Source organism: Cydia splendana, chromosome 17, assembly GCF_910591565.1.
Source record: "Cydia splendana chromosome 17, ilCydSple1.2, whole genome shotgun sequence".
Lineage (NCBI taxonomy): Eukaryota > Metazoa > Arthropoda > Insecta > Lepidoptera > Tortricidae > Cydia > Cydia splendana.
In genome coordinates this window covers 10540649-10564945 of record NC_085976.1, presented here as the reverse complement: position 1 = coordinate 10564945, position 24297 = coordinate 10540649, and the positions used below count along the sequence as shown (strand labels likewise).

General features: G+C 38.4%; 2 protein-coding genes across 3 annotated transcripts; one reads left to right on the top strand and one right to left on the bottom strand.

The window, feature by feature from the left end:
• The first annotated feature begins 47 nt into the window (after positions 1-47).
• On the top strand, positions 48-17245 carry LOC134798787 (F-box/LRR-repeat protein 7-like). 2 transcript variants are annotated; one of them, XM_063771162.1, is made up of 13 exons: positions 48-312; positions 400-512; positions 788-933; positions 1364-1524; positions 1856-1923; positions 2919-3081; positions 3757-3947; positions 4822-4908; positions 5058-5562; positions 8441-8646; positions 8979-9101; positions 9208-9364; positions 17085-17245. In XM_063771162.1, exons 1-13 carry the CDS (start codon positions 222-224, stop codon positions 17228-17230), a joined length of 2157 nt encoding a protein of 718 aa, XP_063627232.1. In that variant the 5' UTR covers positions 48-221; the 3' UTR covers positions 17231-17245. The 2 variants fall into 2 exon arrangements, with proteins under 2 accessions (XP_063627232.1, XP_063627233.1); XM_063771163.1 differs by lacking the exon at positions 17085-17245 and adding an exon at positions 9759-11288 and having other exon boundaries at positions 49-312.
• Positions 11282-12144, bottom strand: LOC134798804 (mitochondrial import inner membrane translocase subunit Tim29). Its single transcript, XM_063771192.1, has one exon. It carries the CDS (start codon positions 11972-11974, stop codon positions 11405-11407), a length of 570 nt encoding a protein of 189 aa, XP_063627262.1. The 5' UTR covers positions 11975-12144; the 3' UTR covers positions 11282-11404.
• Positions 17246-24297: the final 7052 nt, after the last annotated feature.

Genomic DNA, 24297 nt, shown 5'->3' with positions numbered 1-24297 from the left:
TTCTTGGCACGTCAGTTGGCTAGTATTTTGAAAGACTGGCAATATTATAAAAAAACTGCGGAGACCGTTGTATGTTGACTGACTGCATTTTGCGATTATCAATTTTATTTCGTGTTATTTCCTCAAATTTTTTGTGTTTATGCCAGTACAGTATTATAATGTTTACTTATTAAATCTGAAAGTAACTGTACGATTTAGCTGTTAATCGTATACAGTTCACCATGTGGGAATTCGAGGATGTGCTTGAAGAGGCGCTCGAGGATGTACGAGTCTTCCGCCCAGAGTTACTTCACGTCGCGCGCCGTGAAATTTGTACGTCAATAAATTATATGTAACTTCCATAACGCATTTCTTGACCAGCTAGCTTGGTCATCGAATATAAAACCTCTTTCTTTTCAGATGCCCTAAATTCGAATCTTGATATTACACCATACGGTTTACGAAGTGTACCCACTCATACGGAAGATGGTATACCCATTAGGAAGCTGTACGTTTCAAACCTACCCCCAAAGGTAATGCTAAGAGTTACAGTTACAGCACAATTACTATTCTGTTTACAAAAAAAAAGTTCATGTTATTTTATCTTTTGTAATGTCAACAATCCGAATTAACTGTTATTGTTTACAAACTTTCCAAGATATTTTGGATTATTTGAGTACAATTGCAACTATCATTATATAATTTAATAATATGATATAAAATTAAACCAGAGATGTAACTAAATATAATATTACATTTGATTTGGAATTATGGAGGTTTTCTCTACTATTCAATGACATATTTGTAGACGTCACGGACAGAGCTGTTTGGAGTGTTTGCTCAATATGGTTTCATTAAAAGCTGTTGGTTGCGGATGGGGGACCGGGGCCCCAACAGGGCTCCTACCCCTACATATGCATTTGTGACCTTCAGTGATCCTGCAGATGCACACAAGTAAGTACAATCAATCAACAAGTTAAGTCAACACAGGTTAACAAAACAAATGGAAGCACCTTATATTTTAATCCTTACTTACTGACTTTCCTTTGTTATGTATGCCATATAATGTTTAAATATTTGTAAAGCAAGAGATTCAAACCGCTATAATTTAGCTGCTTCAGTATCAGTAATTAGCTACCTCATGTGGTTGTGATTAGAGATGCCATGAATATTCAGGCAGTATTTGGTATTCAGCCTATTTGGCCACTTTGCGGAATATTTGGCGCTGCGGCTGAGAGAGGGGCCGAATATTCGGTATTCAGCCAAAACCACTATTCAGGGCATCTCTAGTTGTGATCCTCAGTCATGAGCAACAAAATAATTAAACTTAAAATAAGTAAATAATATGTGGTTTTCCATATATTTCTAAAAATACTTGTTACAGAGCCCTCATGGCACCAGATCAAGAGAAGATACTCAAAGGTTACAAACTGAAAACATCTCCCGCGGACAGCTGGCACCAACCTGCCGAGGATGCTGATGGCCAAGTCACATGGAAATCTAGGATCCGGCAATATGGCAGTAGTCCGGCACCTGAACAGAATGGTATAAATCTTTGAAATTTCTGTATTATTTTTATTCATTAGGTTGAAGCAGAATTTTGCATGAAGAAGTTTTCATGCAAAATTTCAACATTTTAGATTTAGAATCAACATCTTCATGAAAAGTAAATATATATGATGTAATTCAAATTAAAAGTTTCAGTATTGTTCCAATTTTCCAAAATTACAAACTTGATGCGCCACCTGGAGATGTTGATGTAGATTTGTAGAATGTTAAAATTTTGCATTAAAACCTCTGCCACTATAGATGTTTGAATAATGATAATGGGAATGAAACAAGCACCACCCACCATTATACTAATTCTTTTTTACAGGCCAAGTTCCCCTGGAATCTTCAACTGATAGTGGTGAAACTGGAACACAAGAAAATAATGCAGAGGCAGTAAGTCAACTGTTTTGTTTGGTCTTGCTATATTTATCTGTTACTTCATCACTACATATGTGCAGTGCGGATTTGCCCTAAGGCCCAGTAGGCCCGGGCCTAGGGCGGCAAATTGTGACAAAAAATTTGGTAGATGATAACAAGAAATAACTCAAAATGTAGACAATATGATGGGTGCTGAGTAAGGGGCGGCCACAGGGCCTGGGGCCTAGGGCGGCAAAGACTGCAAATCCCCGCCACTGCATATGTGACGAAAGCCCATTAAAAAAAATAGATTAAAAATAATTATCTGTTAAAAATTTATTGCACAATATAATGTGTACAGTCAGCATCGAATAGATAATGATGGCCGAATATATTGTAACACACCTTTTGTTACCATATAAATAAGCATGTGTACTGATATATTTGGCTGTTACAATATGGTATGTGGTCATCTTAATGCCCTAAGCGCCATGAAGGCTTTTTAGGGTTTCGTACCCAAAGGGCAAAAACGGGACCCTATTACTAAGACTCCGCTGTCCGTCTGTCTGTCTGTCAGCAGGCTGTAACTCAAGAACAGTGATAGCTAGACAGTTGAAATTTTCACAGATGATGTATGCCCTTGGCGCTATAACAACAAATACTAAAAACAAAATAAAATAAATATTTAAGTGAGACTCCCAAATCACAAACGTGATTTTTTTGCCGTTTTTTGCGTAAATGTAGGTACGGAACCCTTGGTGCGCGAGTCCGACTCGCATTGGGACGGTTTTATTCTAATATAACTGGGTCAAAAATAAACTTGTAGTTAATCATACGTAATAGAAGTAATAGAACATGCTAGCTCTGCCCCAACATGGTAAACAACAGTGTGGAAATGCCACCATAAATGTTATGCTATGGAAATATGACGTTTGTTGTGGCACTGTCACACATTGTTGCTGCAAAATCTGTGCTGAGCTAACTTAGATGAACTAAATATACTCTAAGTTCTCAAAACATTTTTGTTTTAGAATGCAGAAGAAAACGAGAACACGGAAAAGACATACACAATATTAGACATACTGAACAGGGACTGTCTAGCGCATGTGCTCAACTTCGTTCCCATCATAGACTTGATCCGGTCAGAGCGAGTGAGCAAGCGCTGGCAGAGCTTGGTCCACGAACATATTAATGGTTTGTACATTATGATAACTTATAATATATTTTTGTACTAAGGTTACTATCACATAAATGTCGTATTAATATAGATTCTATTATTTGTATAATTATATGAATAATCCAACAAAATGAATTCTTGTAATTTGCAGGGTAAAAGTTATCATTATTGATGAGTCATTCGTTGGACTTTACACGAGTGATGACTGATGAAATATGAAATATATTAGTATTTGTGTTAGTAACGTGTTAATAGGGATACTAGTGTTCCTTAAACATAAACCCATTGTTTTAATACATTTATTGTATGCTAATGTAAGATTGCTAATGTTGTAACATAAAACACATTTGTCAACAATAAACATTATGAAGTTAGACTAATTTGGGAGAACAATAGCTACAGATTTTTTATTTAAGTAATTAAAATTCATAGGTATTATGGGGTTACATATGATTGATTAACTAGACTAAAGTTCACTAAGCAAAAGTTTTAAAATGTATTGCGCAGTTCACTCTGATTTTCCTAGGACTGACAGTCTTTTGTAACTAAGAATCTGTTTCTCTTCCGGTTCTATGGGATGCTTGAATGCCGTAGCCCTTGAAAAGAGACAAACAGAAATCTCAAAATGACGGATAGGGACAAACGATTATCAACAGTTTGTTTATTAAGTCGTCAATGTTATTTTTTACCAGGTATTCGAAAATTCAAGACGTCATGGTGGCAACACGGTACGGTGACGCTAACGACGGCGGTATTACGGCGGGTGCTGCAGCGATTGGGCCCGAACCTGACGCGATTGCACATCGACCACCACTGGTCGGCGCTTAACGACCGCACGGCGCACACGGTGGGCAAGTTCTGCCCCAACCTGGAGGAGCTCAAGGTGATGTACTGTACTATGTGGCAGTCAACAGGCACGGTAGGCTGTAGGGACTGGGCCCAAACCTGACGCGCCTGCACATCGACCACCACTGGTCGGCGCTCAACGACCGCACGGCGCACACGGTGGCCAAGTTCTGCCCCAACCTGGAGGAGCTCAAGGTGAAGTTCTCGTTCATGTGGCTGGTATATAGAGACCGTGCGCGTTTTTGAATCTGCCACCTCGTGACCTGAATCGTTCAGTTCTACGAGGCCGTGCCGTACAGCTGCAATCGTGGCCCACCAAAATGGACTTGCCGGAAGATCAGCGCCGACTCTCGGGTCAGCATTATGCTGAGGCGAGCCCATTTCGTGGTAAACAATATGTAATTATGTTTGTATTAAACCTTTTATGTTACTTTTGTATGTACACTAAGTTTATCACGAAAAATAAATTATTTATGATTTATGAATCGAACACTTTAACAATTTATACCTAAAGTTGCTACCCCGTACAGTTCATGCATACTCCCTTGAAGTGATGGCAGCGTGGTATTAGCTAGCTGATACATTGACCGGTTCTACCACAGACAATTACATCTGTGTTGGTGACTTAATTGACTTGATGATGATGATAAGCCTTGTTATTCTGAACTTCTCTTTTGTGTGAGTGCTAGACATGTTCTTGTTTGTTATAATATGTCACGAAGCTCAGTTTGCCTCTTGGCATAGGCAATTGACTTGAAGAAAATGTTAAACGTTTCCACAAGAACTTTGTCACTTTGCCACGTACGTAACTTTTAAAATTTCCCGTAGGTTTGATTTACAAAAAGCCTAATTATAAACAAAGAGGAACATACCTATATATCATATTGATTTCGTTTTTTTTCTCATTACAGGTTGTCGGGATGTATACTAAAAATTGGAATCCACTTCTTTATGGATGTAAATATTTAAAAGCCCTTTCCTTTGTATCTTGCAACAAGGTAAGTTGTTATACTATTAGTAAAATACGTCATTTTTAGAAGTACAATCCCAATCTCAATCATCACTGACTTTATAATGCTCATCACTATATACATAGTAATCAATCATATTCATACTTTCGTCTTTAAAATTGACGCACATATTTCAGCTGTCCGATTCAAGTTTAGTACGAATAGTGAAAAGCGAAGCGAGCATAGAAAGCATAACAGTAGCCAACAACACGCACGTGACCGGGCTCTTCCTCACCGGCTCTAACCCGCCGCGGCTGCACACGCTCTCCTTCTACAACTGCTACAGCCTGCAAGGCACCGTCATATGCGCCGCCATAGACACGCTACCCAACCTCAAAACACTCAGGCTAGATGTATGCCCCGTCACCATGTGGAAAATAATACCACTCATACTCAACAAACTACCGCAACTAGAAGAGCTATCACTCAGCGAATACACGTCTATGGATGTCTGCTCAACGCCACAAGTCAATATTGACTTTTGCGAATCGTTGTCCAAGATGACTGAGTTGAAGGTTTTGAACCTCAGTCGGAATATCTACATAAATAACGCGATATTGAAGACGGTCGCGCAGACGTGCAGCAAGTTGGAGTCTCTGAACGTCTCTAGTTGTAATTCAAGAAAGATCAACCCTCAGCCAGGTAATTGTTTTAATATGCTTAATTTTATTTCTTCAATTTCTTGTTGAAAGGATCTATGGTCTGAACATTTTTGGCGGCGGACGAAATGTACAATATTTTACCTTATTCTATTTATATAAGAGAAATGTAACAATACTGATGACTGATCAGCATAATATTCTTATCAGTTATCTGGCTGGCTGTCTGCCAACTAAACCATGTTGCGGATCCTTGATATTTATCCCACAGCTGCTTCCTGACATTTTCTAATCCAGTAAAGCAAAATATGATACCGCACTTGTGGTAGCATTAAAATAAATACGAGTACTTATACTGTTATACCTGCTGCAAATGCTTGAAATGCTGCAAACAATGTCAGCTTTTTGAGTCAAAACGTTAGAGTTAGAGCAAATGTGCTCAAAACGTCTGCGACACCTTTTCGAACAAGTTTTTTATCTGTCGTTTGTTACTTCGTGACCTCTTTGTCCTCTTTAGGAACCCCTAAAGGCATTCCACACTAGAGGCATTCCACATAATGGTCTGCTATGTCGGGGGCGGGCCGTGACGCGTATGGCAGCTAGCCTAATAACCTGTAGAAATCTGTATTATATACCGTTGAATTTAAACAGCTTTAAATAATCTTCTGCTAAATAAATAAATAAGCTTCTGATAAAGATCAGAAGTGTTAAAAAAAAGCATCACGTACCCAACACTTTTCTAGAATGACCCTTAGTCGCCGAGTTTGGGAACATTGGCGATAATGCTCAGGCCAGTGTGGTGTCGCTATATTGCTCTAAGTCTAACGTTTTGACTTTGAGAGCCTAGAGTTAGCGCCACTTATGATGATGTTGCATGCGTTGTGCATTTTGAAAACTGTACTTTCACTTTAGATTGGAATCACCTCCATAATTCATTAAAAACGTAGCCTGATGTTTTGAAGACATTGCTTGATTGTGTTGTGATGTTACTAATATTCTTAAAATTTATTAATCAATTTGAACTACCAAGCTATAAACTTATATAATCGTGTACATGTGTTTAAGCATACTTGCATGTGCATGTGTTATATGTACGCAACGTATTGTCGCACTAAGCCACTACCTATGCCAACCTTCATTTATTGCCAATAATAATTATATTCTTTTCTTACGTATCCTTGCTTCAATACCCAATCTCAATCTATTACCTGCACTCACTTCACGAGATTGTAAGAGACTGTTCACATAGGCATTTCTCGCAGGTAACGCGGTGACAATTTCATAAAAGATCGAGCGCCGCGCTCCGATTTGTATGAAACCGCCGCCGTCGTTCCAACGAGAAACGCTAGTGTGTACAGACTCTAATAGACAATGGCATGCTCTCTTCCCCTCTACGAATTTCCTTGCTGAATTTATATAAAATATTTAATCTCTATAATAAAATGGGTTGTTTTTCTGTGGCTTGCCATTGGATGACCCACGATCGAAGTGAGTTTGTACACGTGGAGGGATCACAGTTCCAAGGAAGGTACCTATTAACCCACACCCCTTTTGTTTTGAAATCCATCAATAATTCGAACCATAATCCCATGTAATGAGAATACACAAAACTAGTATTTACTGAATTGATTAGTGTACACTACTTAGGGCCCCTTAGACGATCTGTGTATTATTGTACATGTTAGATAATGAAAGCCTTCGTTGTATTGTATCATCTATCCATAACTCATTTCGTTGATTCATTGGCAACACAGCTGACTTGACGTAGACCTTATTACCACGAGATAATGTCTACCTATGATATGATTAGTGAAATGTAGTGAAATGGAAGCGGTGTACGCATACGCTTTTTACGTTGCTTACTATATCATTCAGTAATCAAAATTGGTAGCTGTGCTAAATGCTAAGACTGCTAAGCGAGTGTGTATTTAACTTTTTGGAGTACAGATTACCATATATACAGGCTGTTTGTGCGTGCTTTGATTTAAGTATGATACACAAGGAATAGGATGTCTTTGTAAATGTATGTTTTTATGGCTAAACGCGATGTGCCTGATGGCAGAAGTTGATCACAGCACACATTGTGTCATACATTTTAAACTTTTTTGGATCGAAATTCTATCGATCCATTTGAATGAATCTCTTTATTTGTCAAATAACTAACCTGTCGTTCTGTGATGAAATAATTATAACATATTCCCCAGAGCAAATGTAGGATTAAAATGCCCTTCAAACAGCTATTTTACGATTATTAATCGAAGTCAGAATTGACGAAATACAATATCTAACCCTAATGCATTGCGCGTATTAGGAGTGCCTGCACGGAACAGATTAAATATCGAATGGAAAATCACTAATCAATTTTGTAGGTTTGCCACAACAGTAAAACACTGCACTTGCAATTCTAGTCGTCAAATTTCAAATCGGAGGTACAATCCCTAGAATATAAACCGCATCACTGCGTACTTGCGTAGCAGCAGTGCGTATACTTCGTGGTCCAATAATTATTTCTACAATTTGACAAAAAAATGTGTGTTATTGCTCAGTTTCGTGGAATATATAGGACCTTGATAACGTGGACCTTATTTAGATGGGTTTTATCCCATGCATTCTACACGTAAATATTTTTAAAATACATACACGGAATTTCAAAAATTTCAAATGATAGCTGACTAAGGGCTCGTATGCGTCGATGCCAAATTATACTTTTCATGTAACACTAAACTTTTCAATAAGCATTGTAATTTTTAAGAATTTTGTTTAACGTTTATTCTAATGATAGTGCCATGCAGACAATTCAAAACATCACATTTCAAAAAAACAGTCCTAATTTACTTATCAATCCTTACAAGAGTTTGCGGAAGTGGCATACACACCAGAAATAACCTACAATTTATTAATGGTAAGCGGTAACCCCTCAGGCGTGAGCGACGAGGGCATCCTAACGATATGCCGGTCGTGCAGTATGCTCCGCAAGCTGGACATCTCGTACATCGCGCTGCTGACGGACGGTGGCGCGGCGGCGGCGGCGCGGTGCGCGCGCCTCGCCGCCCTCACCGCGCGCGGCAACGCCGCGCTCACCGCCGCGCCCTTCGCCGCCGTGCTGGACGCCTGCGCACAGCTGCAGGTGGGTCACACTGGTCACCGGTACCGTGGACGATCATCAGTTAGCATTTGTTTTAGACCTCCCCTAGGACATATCCACAGAAAGGAGTCGCTTGCAAGACAAATTACCAGTTTTGATTTTGACTACTAGTCGCTTTCTAATACTGCTCTGCACGACACTCGTAACATCCATTAAAAAACTAGATCAACAATTGAACGAGGTTTCCAGTGGGTAGTGGGTACTGTTACCGAGTTTTAATTTTTCATACAAATTGACATAACGTACCTACTGATGACAGACGGTTAAGTGCAAGTAAATTATTATCACCATATGGCTATGTGTTATGTGTTCAGGAGCTGGACGTATGCGGTTGCGACAGCGTGTCAGAAGAGCTGGTTGAAGCGGCCACGGCAACCCTCGCGCGGACCCCGCGCCCGCTCATGCTGCGGATGGGAGGCACCGCGGCCATGGCAGAGGTACCTTACTAACCTAACTTTAAGTTAAATTTTCACTGGCAAATTTTGGAATTTTTCTTGTATGGCGTATGGCTGGGCTCGGGCTAATCGCAAGTTGTATGTACAGAGTTACCCGTCGCACAAGCTACTGGTAGTAAGCACCGAGGACCTGAGCAACCCGCACCTGCGGCCGGACTTCGTGGACCGCATCTTCGAGGACAGCTCCGACGACTCGCTCGACGACCCCTACGATCACGACAACTTTGACGACTTCTTCGGCTCCGGTAACTACAACTACTCACTCACGTCTACAGTTACCCGTTAAGCTACTAGTGTAGACACGCAGGACCTCAGCAACCTACGGCCGGACTTCCTAGAACGCTTAGCTTGCCCAAAGTTCCTTTTTGGAAATTAGTGCCTCTTACTTATTTTTTTCTTAATCCATTCCTATATTTAAATTAAACAGTTGGATGTTCAAAAACTGTATAAAATTGTTCACATTGTATTATTATACAGGGTGGGTATTACTCAGTATAATCCCAAAACCCAAAGGCAACAGGAATGCAGTTATTTTTTAGCCATCGTATATACAAAACAATTTTACTCAATAAGAGCTAGCGAGCTAGCGTTTATTACTGTTCAATATTGCTATTAATATCATTACATTTCAATTTTTAGATGGAGACGAAGAAGAGTGGGAAGATCTCGACTACGATGACGCGATGTACGCGTATGGGCTGCACCCGCAGAACCTCCTGCTCATGTAACACTGCTGGGCCCCTTCCGACGGCTCCGCGGAATGTATATTAACATGTGTTGTACGCTTATTATTTATTTACACACAATCAGTGCCCAATTGCATAATAAAGTACAAGATTTTATGCAACCACCTCCAGGTTATACCTCGCTTCCCGAAAAGGATGGCAGAGTCAACTTAGAAGTCTTTATCTGTGATTGTTTTTATTTTATTATTTCCATGTATATTTAGATAATATAAATCACATCTATTTTTTTAATATCAATGTTAATAGGAAACAGGTTTGTTTCTCACGTCCACTGTATTGAGTGTTGGTGAAATTTTCGTTTAAAAACTGATGCCTAACCTGTGATGGATGGAGCTTGTATTGTTAATTCGAGTCCTTCACAGCGCCCTTGTAGTCATTATTATATTATTTACCCACATGTCTATGTAAAAATATTTATGTAAACTGTAAAATATGTTAAGTAAAGTCTGAAACAATTGTGATAGAATACTATTTAATTTTTAATTTCCCTTGCAACAGCAGCTTAGTTTAACTGTAACATTTTAGCAGGGAAATTTTGTTTACATACCACTTAATAATATTTTTAATAGAATAATTGTTACTGCCCTTATGCCTTGCAGAATTTGTTATATTTGTCAAAACATTCCTATAGTATCCAACCTCATGAGACCATGTCCACTATATCTCTTTACATTATTGAGAAGAACTTGCTTATTATTTTATTTGTATTCATCATTTTGGATTACTTGTATTTTAATTCAAGAAGAACAGTCAATTTCTCTAATTTGTAACTATAGAGTGTGATGTTTATTTCCCAATTTAGACATTGTTTTAAGTTTAGACTCCTTTTTCAGGATTTTATATGTTATTATATTTTTCCTTTTTAAGATCTTAATACATTGCAATCAAAGATGATTTTATTTTTCATAGATAGAACGAGGTAAGTTGTGGTTTGTGATTACTTGAATAACAATCAGTGCTCTAATTTATATACTATATTTATTTTTTTAATTTTAAAGGTGTAATTCTGTGGTGAATTGCTAATGATTTCATATGAATAACCTTTTTGTTGATTCTGATTGGATTATCTAATTTCTATTTAGTGACTCACTAGGATGAGGGATGGTTTGTTATAATATAAATACACAAGAACCCTCGAATTACAACAGAGGAATTGTTTTTTACAATATTTTTGTTGAGTTACCTACTTATTTATTGTTTTAGTAAAGGCATGTTGTAATGAATGACACTTGTCAGTTACTAGCATGAACTTGTTTTTCTTTTATATAGTAACTGGGTCATTTTACTTTCAAATGTTACTAGAAATGATTTGTTTTTGTGTTTTAGGATAAAGCTCATTGCATGAGATACTTTGTGAAAAGATCTTAGTTTTTATACATTAATTTATCAATAAGAAATTAAATATAAACATTATCGTCCAGAATTACTAAGTTTTATTTCTTAAACTTTGAACAATATTTATACTAATAAGTATTGTTGTATATAATAATATATATGACATCTAAATTCACACTAAGCATCAATCTAAGAACAATAATTTCAGAAGTTCACATCATAATTTGTCATTTTAATATAAATGTTCCACCAGTTGCCCATAAACCCAAAGTCAACTATTCTTGAAGGAAAACTAAATATTGATGGTTGCATATAAGAACAGTGTGCTTTGTAGATATCACATGATTCACTTATATCTGAGGTGTACATAACTGAAGCTATTCCAAAACTCTTGTAATGGATAGTGCCCTGGTTATAGCAAGTTTCAAGATGTCGTAGGTGCGCGTAGGATTTTGGATTCAAACAGTCTTCGCTGACCAATGCGACTTCGTTGTGTATCTTCCTCAATCTGTCTTTAAAATCTAATTCATCTGGGTTGTTCTTTGTTAAAGCGTAGACTGTTGTTAGTCCTATCGTCCATTTTAGAGCTTTAATCGGATCATCCTGAATGTCTGTGCGTAGGTCCTGGAGCATTTGACGATAGTCGATGAAAAGATTCTTCCAATAGTCAGCCCATTTTTCAACAATCGTTCCTTTAAATTTCGCAGGAAATTTAACTTTGTCCCCAACTTTATTAAAAGTTACTGGCAATCTAGATAATTTGTTTATCGACATGGTTAGTTGGTCCTTGAGGCTATATTGCGGCAAAAGCCAAAGTCAGTAAACTGACCGTCTGACCGATAATGTTTTTATTCCAATTCCAACTAAAATATTGTAGGTTAATTAGGTTATTCCTATTTGACATTTAACTGTTAGTGTGACGTTGACAGATGTCAAATGTTGACGTTACAACCCTTTTTTTATCAATAATGGATGCGAGTCTTTTAAGCCAAGAATTTTGTAATGGGCAGAGCAGAGGCGTTTTTCATTTGTCTGTCTGGCCGTTTCCGGCAGTAGAAAAAATCGGGCAAGTGCGAGTCGGACTCGCGCACGAAGGGTTCCGTACCATATAAAAAAAAAAAGCAAAAAAAAACGGTCACCCATCCAAGTACTGACCACTCCCGACGTTGCTTAACTTTGGTCAAAAATCACGTTTGTTGTATGGGAGCCCCATTTAAATCTTTATTTTATTCTGTTTTTAGTATTTGTTGTTATAGCGGCAACAGAAATACATCGTCTGTGAAAATTTCAACTGTCTAGCTATCACGGTTCGTGAGATACAGCCTGGTGACAGACGGACGGACGGACGGACGGAGGACGGACGGACGGACAGCGAAGTCTTAGTAATAGGGTCCCGTTTTACCCTTTGGGTACGGAACCCTAAAAAGCGGCAAATTTAAAAAAGGTAGTCGCGGAGGGTTAGGGGTCATCCATTAATTACGTCACACGAATTTCTAGGTTTTTTGACCCCTCCCCCCTCCTTGTCACACTTGGTCACATTTGGCAAACCCCTCCCCCCTAGTGTGACGTCACATTTTTTCTACGAAATCGCCAAATCGAATTAAGTAAGTATTTTATTAATAATTTATCAAAATATTTTTGACGATATAAATATTAGTAATTTTATAACCCAAAACTGCTGAAAGAAAATTATACGAATAAAAACGATTATCGTTTTAAAAACTTGTTATTTAAATGTACAGCGAATAAAATAATTTAAATAAATTTTCGGTTACTGATGAATTTAAAGTGACGTCACAAAGTTTGTGTCTCCCCCCTCCCCCATGTCACAATATGTCACATTTTCTTGACCCCCTCCCTCCCCCTAAACGTGTGATGTAATTAATGGATGACCCCTTATCGTCCTATAGAAAATTTGAATTTCGTGCCTTTTCAAACTGACCAAGTTGTTTGACCGGCGATAAAACCCAAATTATATTAGATGCACCACAGAAACTAAAAATAAAAAAAAAATAAAAAAATAAAAATAGTTTATTTCAGATCATTGATCCATAGCGTTATTAGTAGGTATAAACTTAAAAACTATGTTAATTATTAAAAATAAAAGAACGAATGAAAACTATAATATAAAAATAAAAACGAATGACTAAAAACTAGTATTTGGCAGATGTGTGGCCATTGCGAGACGAGGAGCGTAGGTTGCCATGCTCTATTTAGCTCTCCCAATTGCCACCTCCACCCAAAACTTTGTAATCGGGCAGTCGAGACGCTCGGCCAACACCCTGAGAAGACTGTTGCTGCTGCCGCGCACCCGCCTCAGCATGGAGGCGATTCTTTTCCGCCTGATGGCGAAAAAGTCATCTATTCGCGCCTCGGCGAACATGCCGGACGCACTACAGTGCTTCGGCAGCCGCAACAGCATCCTCAAGATGTTATTATATTGAACGCGCAATGCGTTATAGGCTCGTTGTGTAAACTTCACCCACAGGCTGCACTAAAGAGCGTCAATTTCATTCTCAGAGCGTCAAAACTAAGCAAGCAATGATCAGATAATTAATAGAAACAGATCGCTGGAAAAAAGTGTAACGTGCAGGGACAATTTCGACTGCGGGTTAATTTCAACTAATCGAAATATCTTCCATGTTTTACATTATTATATCGATGATGCCGATATTGAGAGGGAACGCAGGGCACTGGCAGTTAGAACAAACATGTTGATCCGTAGGTTCGCTCGTTGTACGGCTGAGGTTAAACAGACACTTTTTAGAGCTTATTGCCAGTCGTTCTATAGGAGCAGCCTATGGATTAACTATACCAAGAAAGCTTACAGTGCCTTGCGTGTCCAATTCAATAACGGGTATAGAATGCTATTGGGGTTGCCGCGTTTTTGTAGCGCATCCGGCATGTTTGCTGAGGCACGCATGGATGATTTTTATGCAATAATGCGCAAACGAGTAGCCTCTCATGTGTCGCGTGCGAGGCAGCGCCAATAGCTTCTTAGCGGCAATAGGAGAGAGGCTAGATAACCCTTTTAAAAGACATTGGGTGTGGCTGCATGCCCCTAAGAGTCCTAACTACCAGGACTGTAAATAGTAATTTGTAAGTTTTTATTAGGATAGGACTAGGATAATAATAACTCCACGGCCGATTCGGCCACGGCGACTGCTATCAACTCCGTTGCTGTCTCTGGTGTGCTCGCAGGTGGCTGACGTAGCCTATCGGACTAGGATAAACTAACATAGATATAAGTAAATAGTACTGTACATAACTAACAAATATGGACTGTAATTTTGGTCTGAAATAAATATATATATATTGATTGATTGATTAACTAGAGTGTCATATACACTCGCGTGCAAAAGTATTGCATCACTTTGCATTTTTTCAACTGCACCCAATATATTTGTAAACTGGTTAATTTCGCTAAATTATTTTAATGTGATCATGTTTCTTGAAGTTTTAGCTTTATGAAAAGTAAAAAAACATGGAAACCGGCCCAGTATTTTTCAAATTATCGGCTTTTTCCCGATTTGTGAGCGGTTTCACGTTATCACGCGCACGAGTTGCGCTACCCTTGACCCCTATAAAACGGGGGGTAGAGAAGGGGTCGTTATCAGTCACTTATCAGAAGTTGATCGTTACATATCTCCGCATATTATTCCGTGAAGAAGACCTGGAAAAATGGAAACCACTGAAGCTGAAGTCCGCCAAATCGTCCAGCCCCTGCAAACAGGGCGTAGCCAACGTTCAGTAGCTGCCGAGCTCAATTTAAGCCAATCTACAGTTTGCAGAGTTTACCAGATGTTCCAGGGGACTGGATCCTTTACTTCAAGACCAAGAAGCGGCCGCAGAAAGTGTACATCAGAGAGGGACGACCGCTTCTTTGTCACAATATCTCCCCGAGATCGACACCAGACAAGCATTGCCATCCAGCAGCGTCTGCGTGAGGTACGAGAAGTGGCTGCGAGTGAGTGGACAATAAGAAGAAGACTTAAGAAAGCGAACTTGACACCCAGGAGGCCTGCAGATTGCTGGCGCGACACCGTACAGCCTAAAGAGAGTTTGCTGAAAATCGTAACGACTGGACCATTGAGCAATGAACCCCAGTTCTCTTCTTGAATGAGTGCGGAATGTGCTTGAATGGATGTGACCGAAGAGGAAGAGTCTACAGAAGGCCAGAAGAACGGTTCGCTCCATGTTTCTTCTCCGAAAGGGTCGCCTATGGCGGTGGATCCGTAATGTTCTGGGGCGGCATTTTCTACGACGAGCGGACAGCGAGCACAGAGCTGGTTTTCGTGCCTGGCGGGGGCCGTGACCATGGTCTAATAAAACATGATCTTCCATTCCCAGAGTGACACGGGCCTACGTCACAATAACATTGCCACTTTATTTCAACATAACATGTTACATGGGTACATTATACCTATGGTTAATAAGTTAAAATATTTCTTTATAATTTTATAATTTTCATTTATATGTATTTTAGCTTAAATTTTACAATAACACGTCATTTTTAATTACTCGTTAGCAATATCTTCCGATTCACGAAAGAAATTTCAGACTTTCGGGTAATTCTGTTTATACTACTGGCAACACAGGATAGCGCTGTGCACATTTGACAATTCGGATCTAGATAACTTCATGCCCTGACCGTTATCCTTGTCGAACGCGTGTTAATTGTTATTTCCTTCTCGCTCAGTGTCAGCAGTCGCAGTGTTTTCCAAACTTTTCACGTCGTAAGCTTGGTAATTAATGTGTAACTGTGAATTAGTTTTTTAAACGTTTGTCTTGTATAGATAAATAAAGTTTAATTTAATACATTAGATTTGTTTTATTTTACTATGTTTCTACATGAATAACTTAAAATTAATGCCGTTAAAATAATTTTCACCGTTGGTTAAAATTCTCCCACATTTCAAAGTTTGAGAACCTGTAAACAGCATGATGACGTAGGCGCGTGTCAGTTAGGTCATACGCGAATCTCGGAATGGAGTACCAGGCGGAGTATATTATTATACCATGGCCGTGACAGTGGATTGACCGCTGCCAAGTACATCACTGATATCCTGGAGGAACATGTTGTTCCTTATGCCGGTATTTTTGATGAGGGGTTCATCCTAATGCAGGATAATGCCCCGTGTCATACTGCTAGGGCCACCGCAGCCTACTTTCTCGAAGTGGGCATCGACATCATGGACTGGCCAGCGATAAGCCCGGACCTTAACCCCATTAAACACGTGTGGGACTACCTGAAAAGGAGGGTTCGGAAGCGGAATCTTGCCCTGGTCAATGTTGAGGAGCTGAAGGTCGCCTTGCTGGAGGAGTGGGACGCTATGCCTCATTATCACATTAAAAAATTAATTAGGTCTATGAAAAACCACTTGATTTGTGTAAGGAGGGCTATAGGTGGCAATACCAAGTATTAATTTAATAATAATAATTTATGTTGTATTAAAAAAATGACTTTTATCAACTTTCCTGATTTATTTTTGGAGCATTAAGTATGCGACTACTTTCAGTTTTCTGATTTTTTTAAGTCTTCAGATTCAAAATTTCAATGAATTTTTATATTGCGTTAGATTATAAGCTTTCAGTTGATACCAACATTTTCAGAATCGGGTATAGAATTACAAAGATACAGATTGGGTGCAGACGAAAAAATGCAAAGTGATGCAATACTTTTGCACGTGAGTGTACATATGTCCAGATCGCGAAAAAGATGTGTTGTGTGTGACTCTAGCAAGACTCTAGTTAGTAATGTAAAACATGAAAGATATTTCGATTAGTTGAAATTATCCCGTAGTCGAAATTGCCCCCCTGCATCTTATATACAAATTAAAAAGGCTGATAAGACTTAATGTGGATTTAATGTTCATATAAGAAGGAATTTTTGTCCAGTCCACTTGCAACGTTTATTTAGCCGCGCCGACGACAAAACGAGGAGTCCTCATCGAGGTCTGCAGTAGCTATAAAACATTTGAAGTATTTAAACTTACTTACAGAACGGTAACTCAGTTTAACTCACCCTAATTATTAATGAATACTATTGAATACCTACATATTATAAGTAATAGGGACGCAGTTATCTGAGTTATCTGTTAAAAAAAATGCAAAGTATGCACTACTTCCTTCTACTATACCTACCTATCTTCTAAAAAAGGCCAAAAAGACCTTATATTAGTGGCCGCTTCATCAACAAGTAATTATGTAATAATTCCTACTTTTACAGTGCTTATTTAGAAGAATAAGTACATCATCAGTAATCATCACTATCATCAGGTGCACCAAAGTTTGAATTAAACACACTTTTAATTGCTCAAACTTAATTTAATAAACGTTAATCAGGTATCCATACATGCATGGTCGTCGTGAGGTCGTGACGTCAAAGCGTGTAATCAAATAAAATATATAGTTTCAACAAAACTAGCCTTTTCTTGTAGGCATGGCACCGCCGCCTTTCGCCTCTCGTCTGTTACGCGTAGTAGCACCTAATATACCAGCGATGTTTTCGTACATAATAGAGGGTTCTAACATACCCGGCATACCACTAGGCATCTCTGGAGGTGGCGGCGGTGGCGGCATCTGTCGGGCGACCTGTTCAAATCAAATGTGTTATATTAGGTTCTGTACGTTTTATCTATGCACAAAATATTTATCATAATTAAAATTTAAAACAACTACGAGGAACTCACTGGATAGGATATCATTCACATAGAGACTCTGGCAAACCAACTTTGTCAGTAGAAAAAGGAGTGAAATTTAAAATTTGTACGTATATATCCTTTCGCGCTTACATTTTTCAAATTTACCGCCTTTTTCTACTGAATAAGCTGAATTGTCAGAGTATAGGTACAATATAATATGTAAGTACATACATTATAGTGTAGGTTGCTAGGTTGTGACTGTGAGTGAATATCATATTATTAGATATATTATATCCCATCCACACCAGAGCTTTCTGGATCCACGTCCTTAAATTCCGTCCAAAAGAGAGGTATGGGCACTGCAAATGTCATCTCTCTAGGTGTTGTAGGACACAACACAGCGGATGTCATTCCAAATCTAGAGCAGAGCCCAACTGGCTAAGTAAGTACCTCCACCTTACAGAAAAACGCAGCCAAATATGAAATAACACTAGACTAGACACTTGACCCTACTCATAGTGTTGTATTCCTGCCGATGAGTAAGTTTGTGAGAGCTCAACGAGGGTGCGGAGTGTTAGGGTCGCCAACGCCCATGTAACACCTCCGGAGTTGCAGGCGTCCATAGGCTACGGATACTGCTTACCATCAGGGGGGCCGTATTATGCTTGTTCTTGTTTCCCGTTTAAAAAAACCGGGCAAGTGCGAGTCGGACTCGCGCACGAAGGGTTCCGTACCATAATAAAGAAAAAACGGAAAAAATGCAAAAAAAAAACGGTCACCCATCCAAGTACTGACCACGCCCGACGTTGCTTAACTTTGGTCAAAAATCACGTTTGTTGTATGGGAGCCCCATTTAAATCTTTATTTTATTCTGTTTTTAGTATTTGTTGTTATAGCGGCAACAGAAATACATCATCTGTGAAAATTTCAACTGTCTAGCTATCACGGTTCGTGAGATACAGCCTGGTGACAGACAGACGGACGGACGGACGGACGGACGGACGGACAGACGGACGGACGGACGGACGGACAGCGAAGTCTTAGTAATAGGGTCCCGTTTTACCTTTTGGGTACGGAACCCTAAAAAGTTTAGAGTGGGGACTTGTTAAGGGGACAATGAAATTTATCTAGAATGAAGGGAGGATTATGCACACCATACACACCAAGCGAATGATGATAGCGTTGGTAAGTAGGAACCCTTTATCTTATGGCGCTCCCACTCCGGATTCAAAAAGCGTCGTCGTAGAGCATGATAACTGATAACTGATAACAGTGATAACATGAGTATGACATAGAAAGTTTATGATAATATTTATATTTTATAACTAAGTATACGGTGTGCAAAAAGAGTGCCTGTGATAAAATAAATCAACAAGATACTCACTCGCTTCAAAGGCATCTGAGCATCCACAGAAGACGAGGGCGCAGCGCTGACAATAAGTGCTGGCTCCATCACTAGGCAGAGGCACAGGGCAAAGACAGCCAAACAAAACGAGTGTTTCATCTTTACTGGTCACTGCTTCATTGCGTCCAGTCCACCTGGCTCCATCTTTATACGACCCATCGCATGATCCCGCGGCGGAAACCTTTGACAAACAATACAACTACTTCCTGTGATGGACGCGCGAGATGTACGAGATAAAAATGTAATAATAGTGCTGATTATAATTAATTACGTGTCACTTACGTGTTAGGGGCACCACACAGACTTATATGGGGCAGCTTTATACTGGATGGCAAAATTTATTTGTACAACATAAAGCATTAAAATAAATACATAGATAGATAGTTTTCACGGTCACGGTTGACTGGCCAGACAATAATCCTATTTGGAGACTCAGGCGCACACTTAGCTGTTATACCTGGGCCTGGGTATGGGAATGTATTAATCCTATTTATCCTCAGTTGTCACCTACCTCAGTTTAGGTTTAGACCATGCGCCGTTTTACCCTAGGGCCATCCGGGCCATGGCCCGGGGCGCTAATCCGCCAAGGCGGATTGCTTTATGTTTTTCTTCCTTGACTTTAGGGCGCCAAATTTCAAAATACGCCCCTGATAACGTCCTAAACTGGACTTGTATCCAGGCCGTAATTATTAAAAAAAAGTCCTAAACTGATTGGTGGAAATTTTAGATATGAATGATGGTCAAGCAAATCTGGTCAGTAGAAAAAGGCGCGAAATTCAAATTTTCTATGAGACGATATTCCTTCGCACCTACATTTTTCAAATTTGCCGCCTTTTTCTACTTACAAGATCTGCTTGACCAAGTATAAGGTAGGTATGCCATTTAGTATCTTCTTTAGTAGTTTGTGGTCCCGTCCCAGCTAAATTGGTTGTACAATACCTACTTACTTGCGCTAGGAAAGTCCTAGCTGTGGCCTATTTTATAAAGCTACAAGTTACAATTTACAAGCGGAAGTCTCTTTCTAACCCTATGTGTTAGAACGAGACTTCCGCTTTGTAAATTGTAACTTGTAGCTTTATAAAATAGGCCACTGGAATCCTAAATGGCTCAACAATCACGGAGCTTGACTATATTATACAGTATTGTATGTACCCACTAGTCACTACCCAATAATTATTTATTAATATAAATACATACTTAATTATATTTTAATTGACTTTTCCGGATAGGTTTATTCCTAGTTGTCCCCAGTGGTAACAGCTGAATATTTTTGTCTCACTTGTCCCCATAAGTAATTTTTCGCAAAATTTCAGATGGAATCCACGCTTATCCAAAGGATGCCTATTCATTCAATAGTCTATTACGTGAGTCTAACTATAAAAATCTTTAAGCACGTGTCGTTCTTGTCAACTAGTATTTAAACAGCTATATAAACCTAGAATTAACATTCCGCATTAATAATGCCAAAAAAAAAACATTGTGCAATGTGCCTCATAATTCTCATAAACACTTGAAACTAATTTAAACAACGACTAACAGTTAATAGTTCAGAGATGCTTATCGTTTCAACATGAAAATTCTGACCTATTAGTGGCACGCAATGCATGGCTTGGCACATTGTACCAGAGAACAAGTTATACTAAAACTTTTAATGTTTTAATAAAATTGTAATTAAATCAAATCTACATATACTTTCGTTATAAGTTTTAGAGTTTATTGAAGTTATCCTAAGTAGTATAAAAGTGGATCAGGCATGAGGGGTGGGGGAAATGACCGAACGGACGGGATAGTCTTAAGGCTCCAGTACACAATGGGCCATCACCGGCCACTCCAAGGGACGCAGCCATGCGGTAGAATGAGATAGCAATTACACTTGCTCCCTCTAACGCATAAATGCGTCCCTTGGAGTGGCCGGCGATGGCCCATAGGGTATTTTAGTATTTTCCTACTAGTCAAATCAGTTACTTTTTTAGAACTGTCAAAACGATTTGCTAATATGGAATTTATATGAAACATTACATCGTGACGTCACGGTCAACTCACCTACTTTTTATATTTCTATCCGATTTATTAAATAGAACTTGTGTTTAAAAATAACTTCTATCTGTGTTTTTCTAATAATTATCTGGTGCTTTATTTCATGCATGGTGTAAAATAATTTATTTTAAATACAGTATAATACCCTATTGTGATTGCGAGTCAATTTTTGGCCAATCTGATTAAATTGTGCGATTGAATCAGGCCGTTCGGACGCAAACGCCAATTTGGCTCGCTGATTATGACCGATATTACCATGATATTACCGATAAAATGGGGTGCGGACGCAAGAATACCAATTTGTGACGCCAGTATTTTCATTTTGGGGCATTTTTTCAATTTAGACGGCTCTAATATCACCATAAATCTAAAATTGGTGAATAAATTGGAAATTGACACCACATAAATTTCTGATCAAATCGGTCGATTTGATCACCCCCTCGGGACTCCACTTTATACTCTGGTCTCTGGCACAGCCACCTTGTTAGTAGAAAAAGGCGGCACATTTATGATCTGTCAAGCCATTTCCAACTATAGAAAAGAGCGGCAAATTTAAAAAATGTAGGCGCGAAGAGTAATTTTGAAAATTTGAATTTAGCGCCTTTTTCTACTGACAAACTGGATGTTTTAATTTTGAATTTCGCTTGTATAATTATATTAATTATCGAAAATAGCATGAAATTATCGCGACGTTTATAGAGCCCTTAAGACATTTGGCATCTTGCAAGCAGAAATAAAAAACGTCTTAACTATTTTTTCTTCTTCTTGATCTTCGTTATGTCTACCCGCTAAATATTTGATTGTGTCATCAATAGCAGCTTTTGGGCTTATTTCAGGAACAAAGGAATGTAAGTGATATTAAAAATTAGGTTTTTTAATAACTTGTTATGGGGCAAACTTCTTTACAAAAGCTCTATGTTCGTGTCGTAGGAAACCAGCAATGGAAACTGTCACGGCTAAGAAAGCTACTCCAGTAGCAGCGGCAGCTGCTGGTAAAGTTTACAAGGTCGGAAGCCGCGTCGGGCGTGGCGTACCCGACATCGCTGAAGCGTATACGAAGAAATGCTTGTGCAAAAGAGATAAGGCCATCGTGTTTTGCAGAGCATGTGGCTATTACTGCAACGGTCGCACTCGGCGGAAATGCGAACAGCATCCAAGAGTAAGTACTTTTATTTGAGAAGTTATTGCTGTAGAGTGTAGACCATTTGTCGAGTCACCATGTGAAGTTATTTAAAGTAAAGTTTGATGAGTGGTGATGATATTGATACTTGAAATGACCATAATACGAACATTGTATATTCAATTAGAATCTTATTGTCTGGACAGTGAGGTTGATACATGTATGGATTGGTTTAAAAGTTAACTGATCAGATTTTTTATGAATTTCAGGTAACCTTCTTGTTAGACATTACTGAGTGCCCTCGGTGCCACTGCTCAACCTTCCTGGATGAATATAATATATAAAGCTTAGTCACAAAATTATAAAGTGTTCAAGATACTGACTGTTACTACTAAATATGTTAACATTTGAAAGATTTTATTATTCTCTTATAAGATAGGGTGTATGATTGCTATTAGATAAGAAACTGGTAAGATTTATATTCTAGAAATAGATTTTACCACTTTCTTGACAAAATGTCGAAACAGTAAGAGGTGATTTTTAAACACTTAATTTGATTTCTAAGTGGATAATAACAAGTACCTATACTTCTGTTAAAATGTGTATGTTTAAGTTTTTGTTTTGTTTTTAATAAGTACAAGAGGATAGACTGCTTTTATGTTATGTAATCTGACTATTATTACACAGATTACATTTTGAGTAGAATAATGTGTGAAACCAATAGTTTTTATAGTAAAAACAGTTTTGAGTTTCAAAACACTCAAATATTTGTAATCTTTGTAGTACAACTAAACAAACCATTTTTCTTTTAATATAATAAAAAAATTAAAGCAAAAACGTTTCATATTTTAATCTTGATCTATCCGTTGATGGCAACACCCTGACAAATCTGGTATTATGTAAATTCTGACGTGAATGGGCTCAAATGTGAGTTGCGAAAATGACTTTTTGTTTTAAACTTCTGGCCGCAAGATATGCAGTAAAGCACACTGACTGACTGGGTGACTGATATAATACAGTCAGCATCAAATAGTGACGGCCAAAGTGACCAAATACAGGATGATTCATGAGACGTGAGCAGGACTAATCCTGCACACTCAGTAACTGATAATTGAGCGATCACCTTCGTATTTAGGAGAAACAACAACACTTTTTCCTATTTTGTTACTTTTTGGTGAGGGCAAATTTAATTCTCAACAATCATGGTCACCCTACCATGATTGTTGAGAATTAAATTTGCCCTCACCAAAAACAGGACCTAATTAATCAACATAAAACCTCTTTAACCGTAATGGCATTTTGATTACGAAGAAAATAAAATGTCAAACTTGAGTGAGATACGAGTTTTCAAAAGTAACCAGACCATGATGACAGTAATGACATTCAATTTGACACAGAATATCGGTAGTTTAGTATTCTAATTTTAGGGTGACCATGCATGTCGTAAAAAAATTAATAACTTTTTTTTTCAACACGACTAGAAAATTAACGTTAACCTCACTAATACGCTTATAATTAACGATATGCGCAGTGTTAGTCCTGCTCACGTCTCCTGAATCACCTGTATATTGTAACACAACTTTGACACCATAGAAATAAGGGTGTGTTCCGATATTTATTTGGCCACTTTAGCTGTCATTATCTTATATACCTTGTGACACACCTTTATCAAAACAAGTTTAAAAAAGGGCATGTAGATGATAAAAAAAAATTATGAATGTGAAGCTACATTCCAAAGATAAATCTTAAAAAATTTAGGAATTACTAGAAACAACTATGACATTCGGAATTAGAAGAACTAAATTGAAGCAAATATATACCTGACTTGACTATGACCATGACCCATTTCATTGAAATAAAGTTTACCTTCCTGTTGAATGAAAAACTAAGC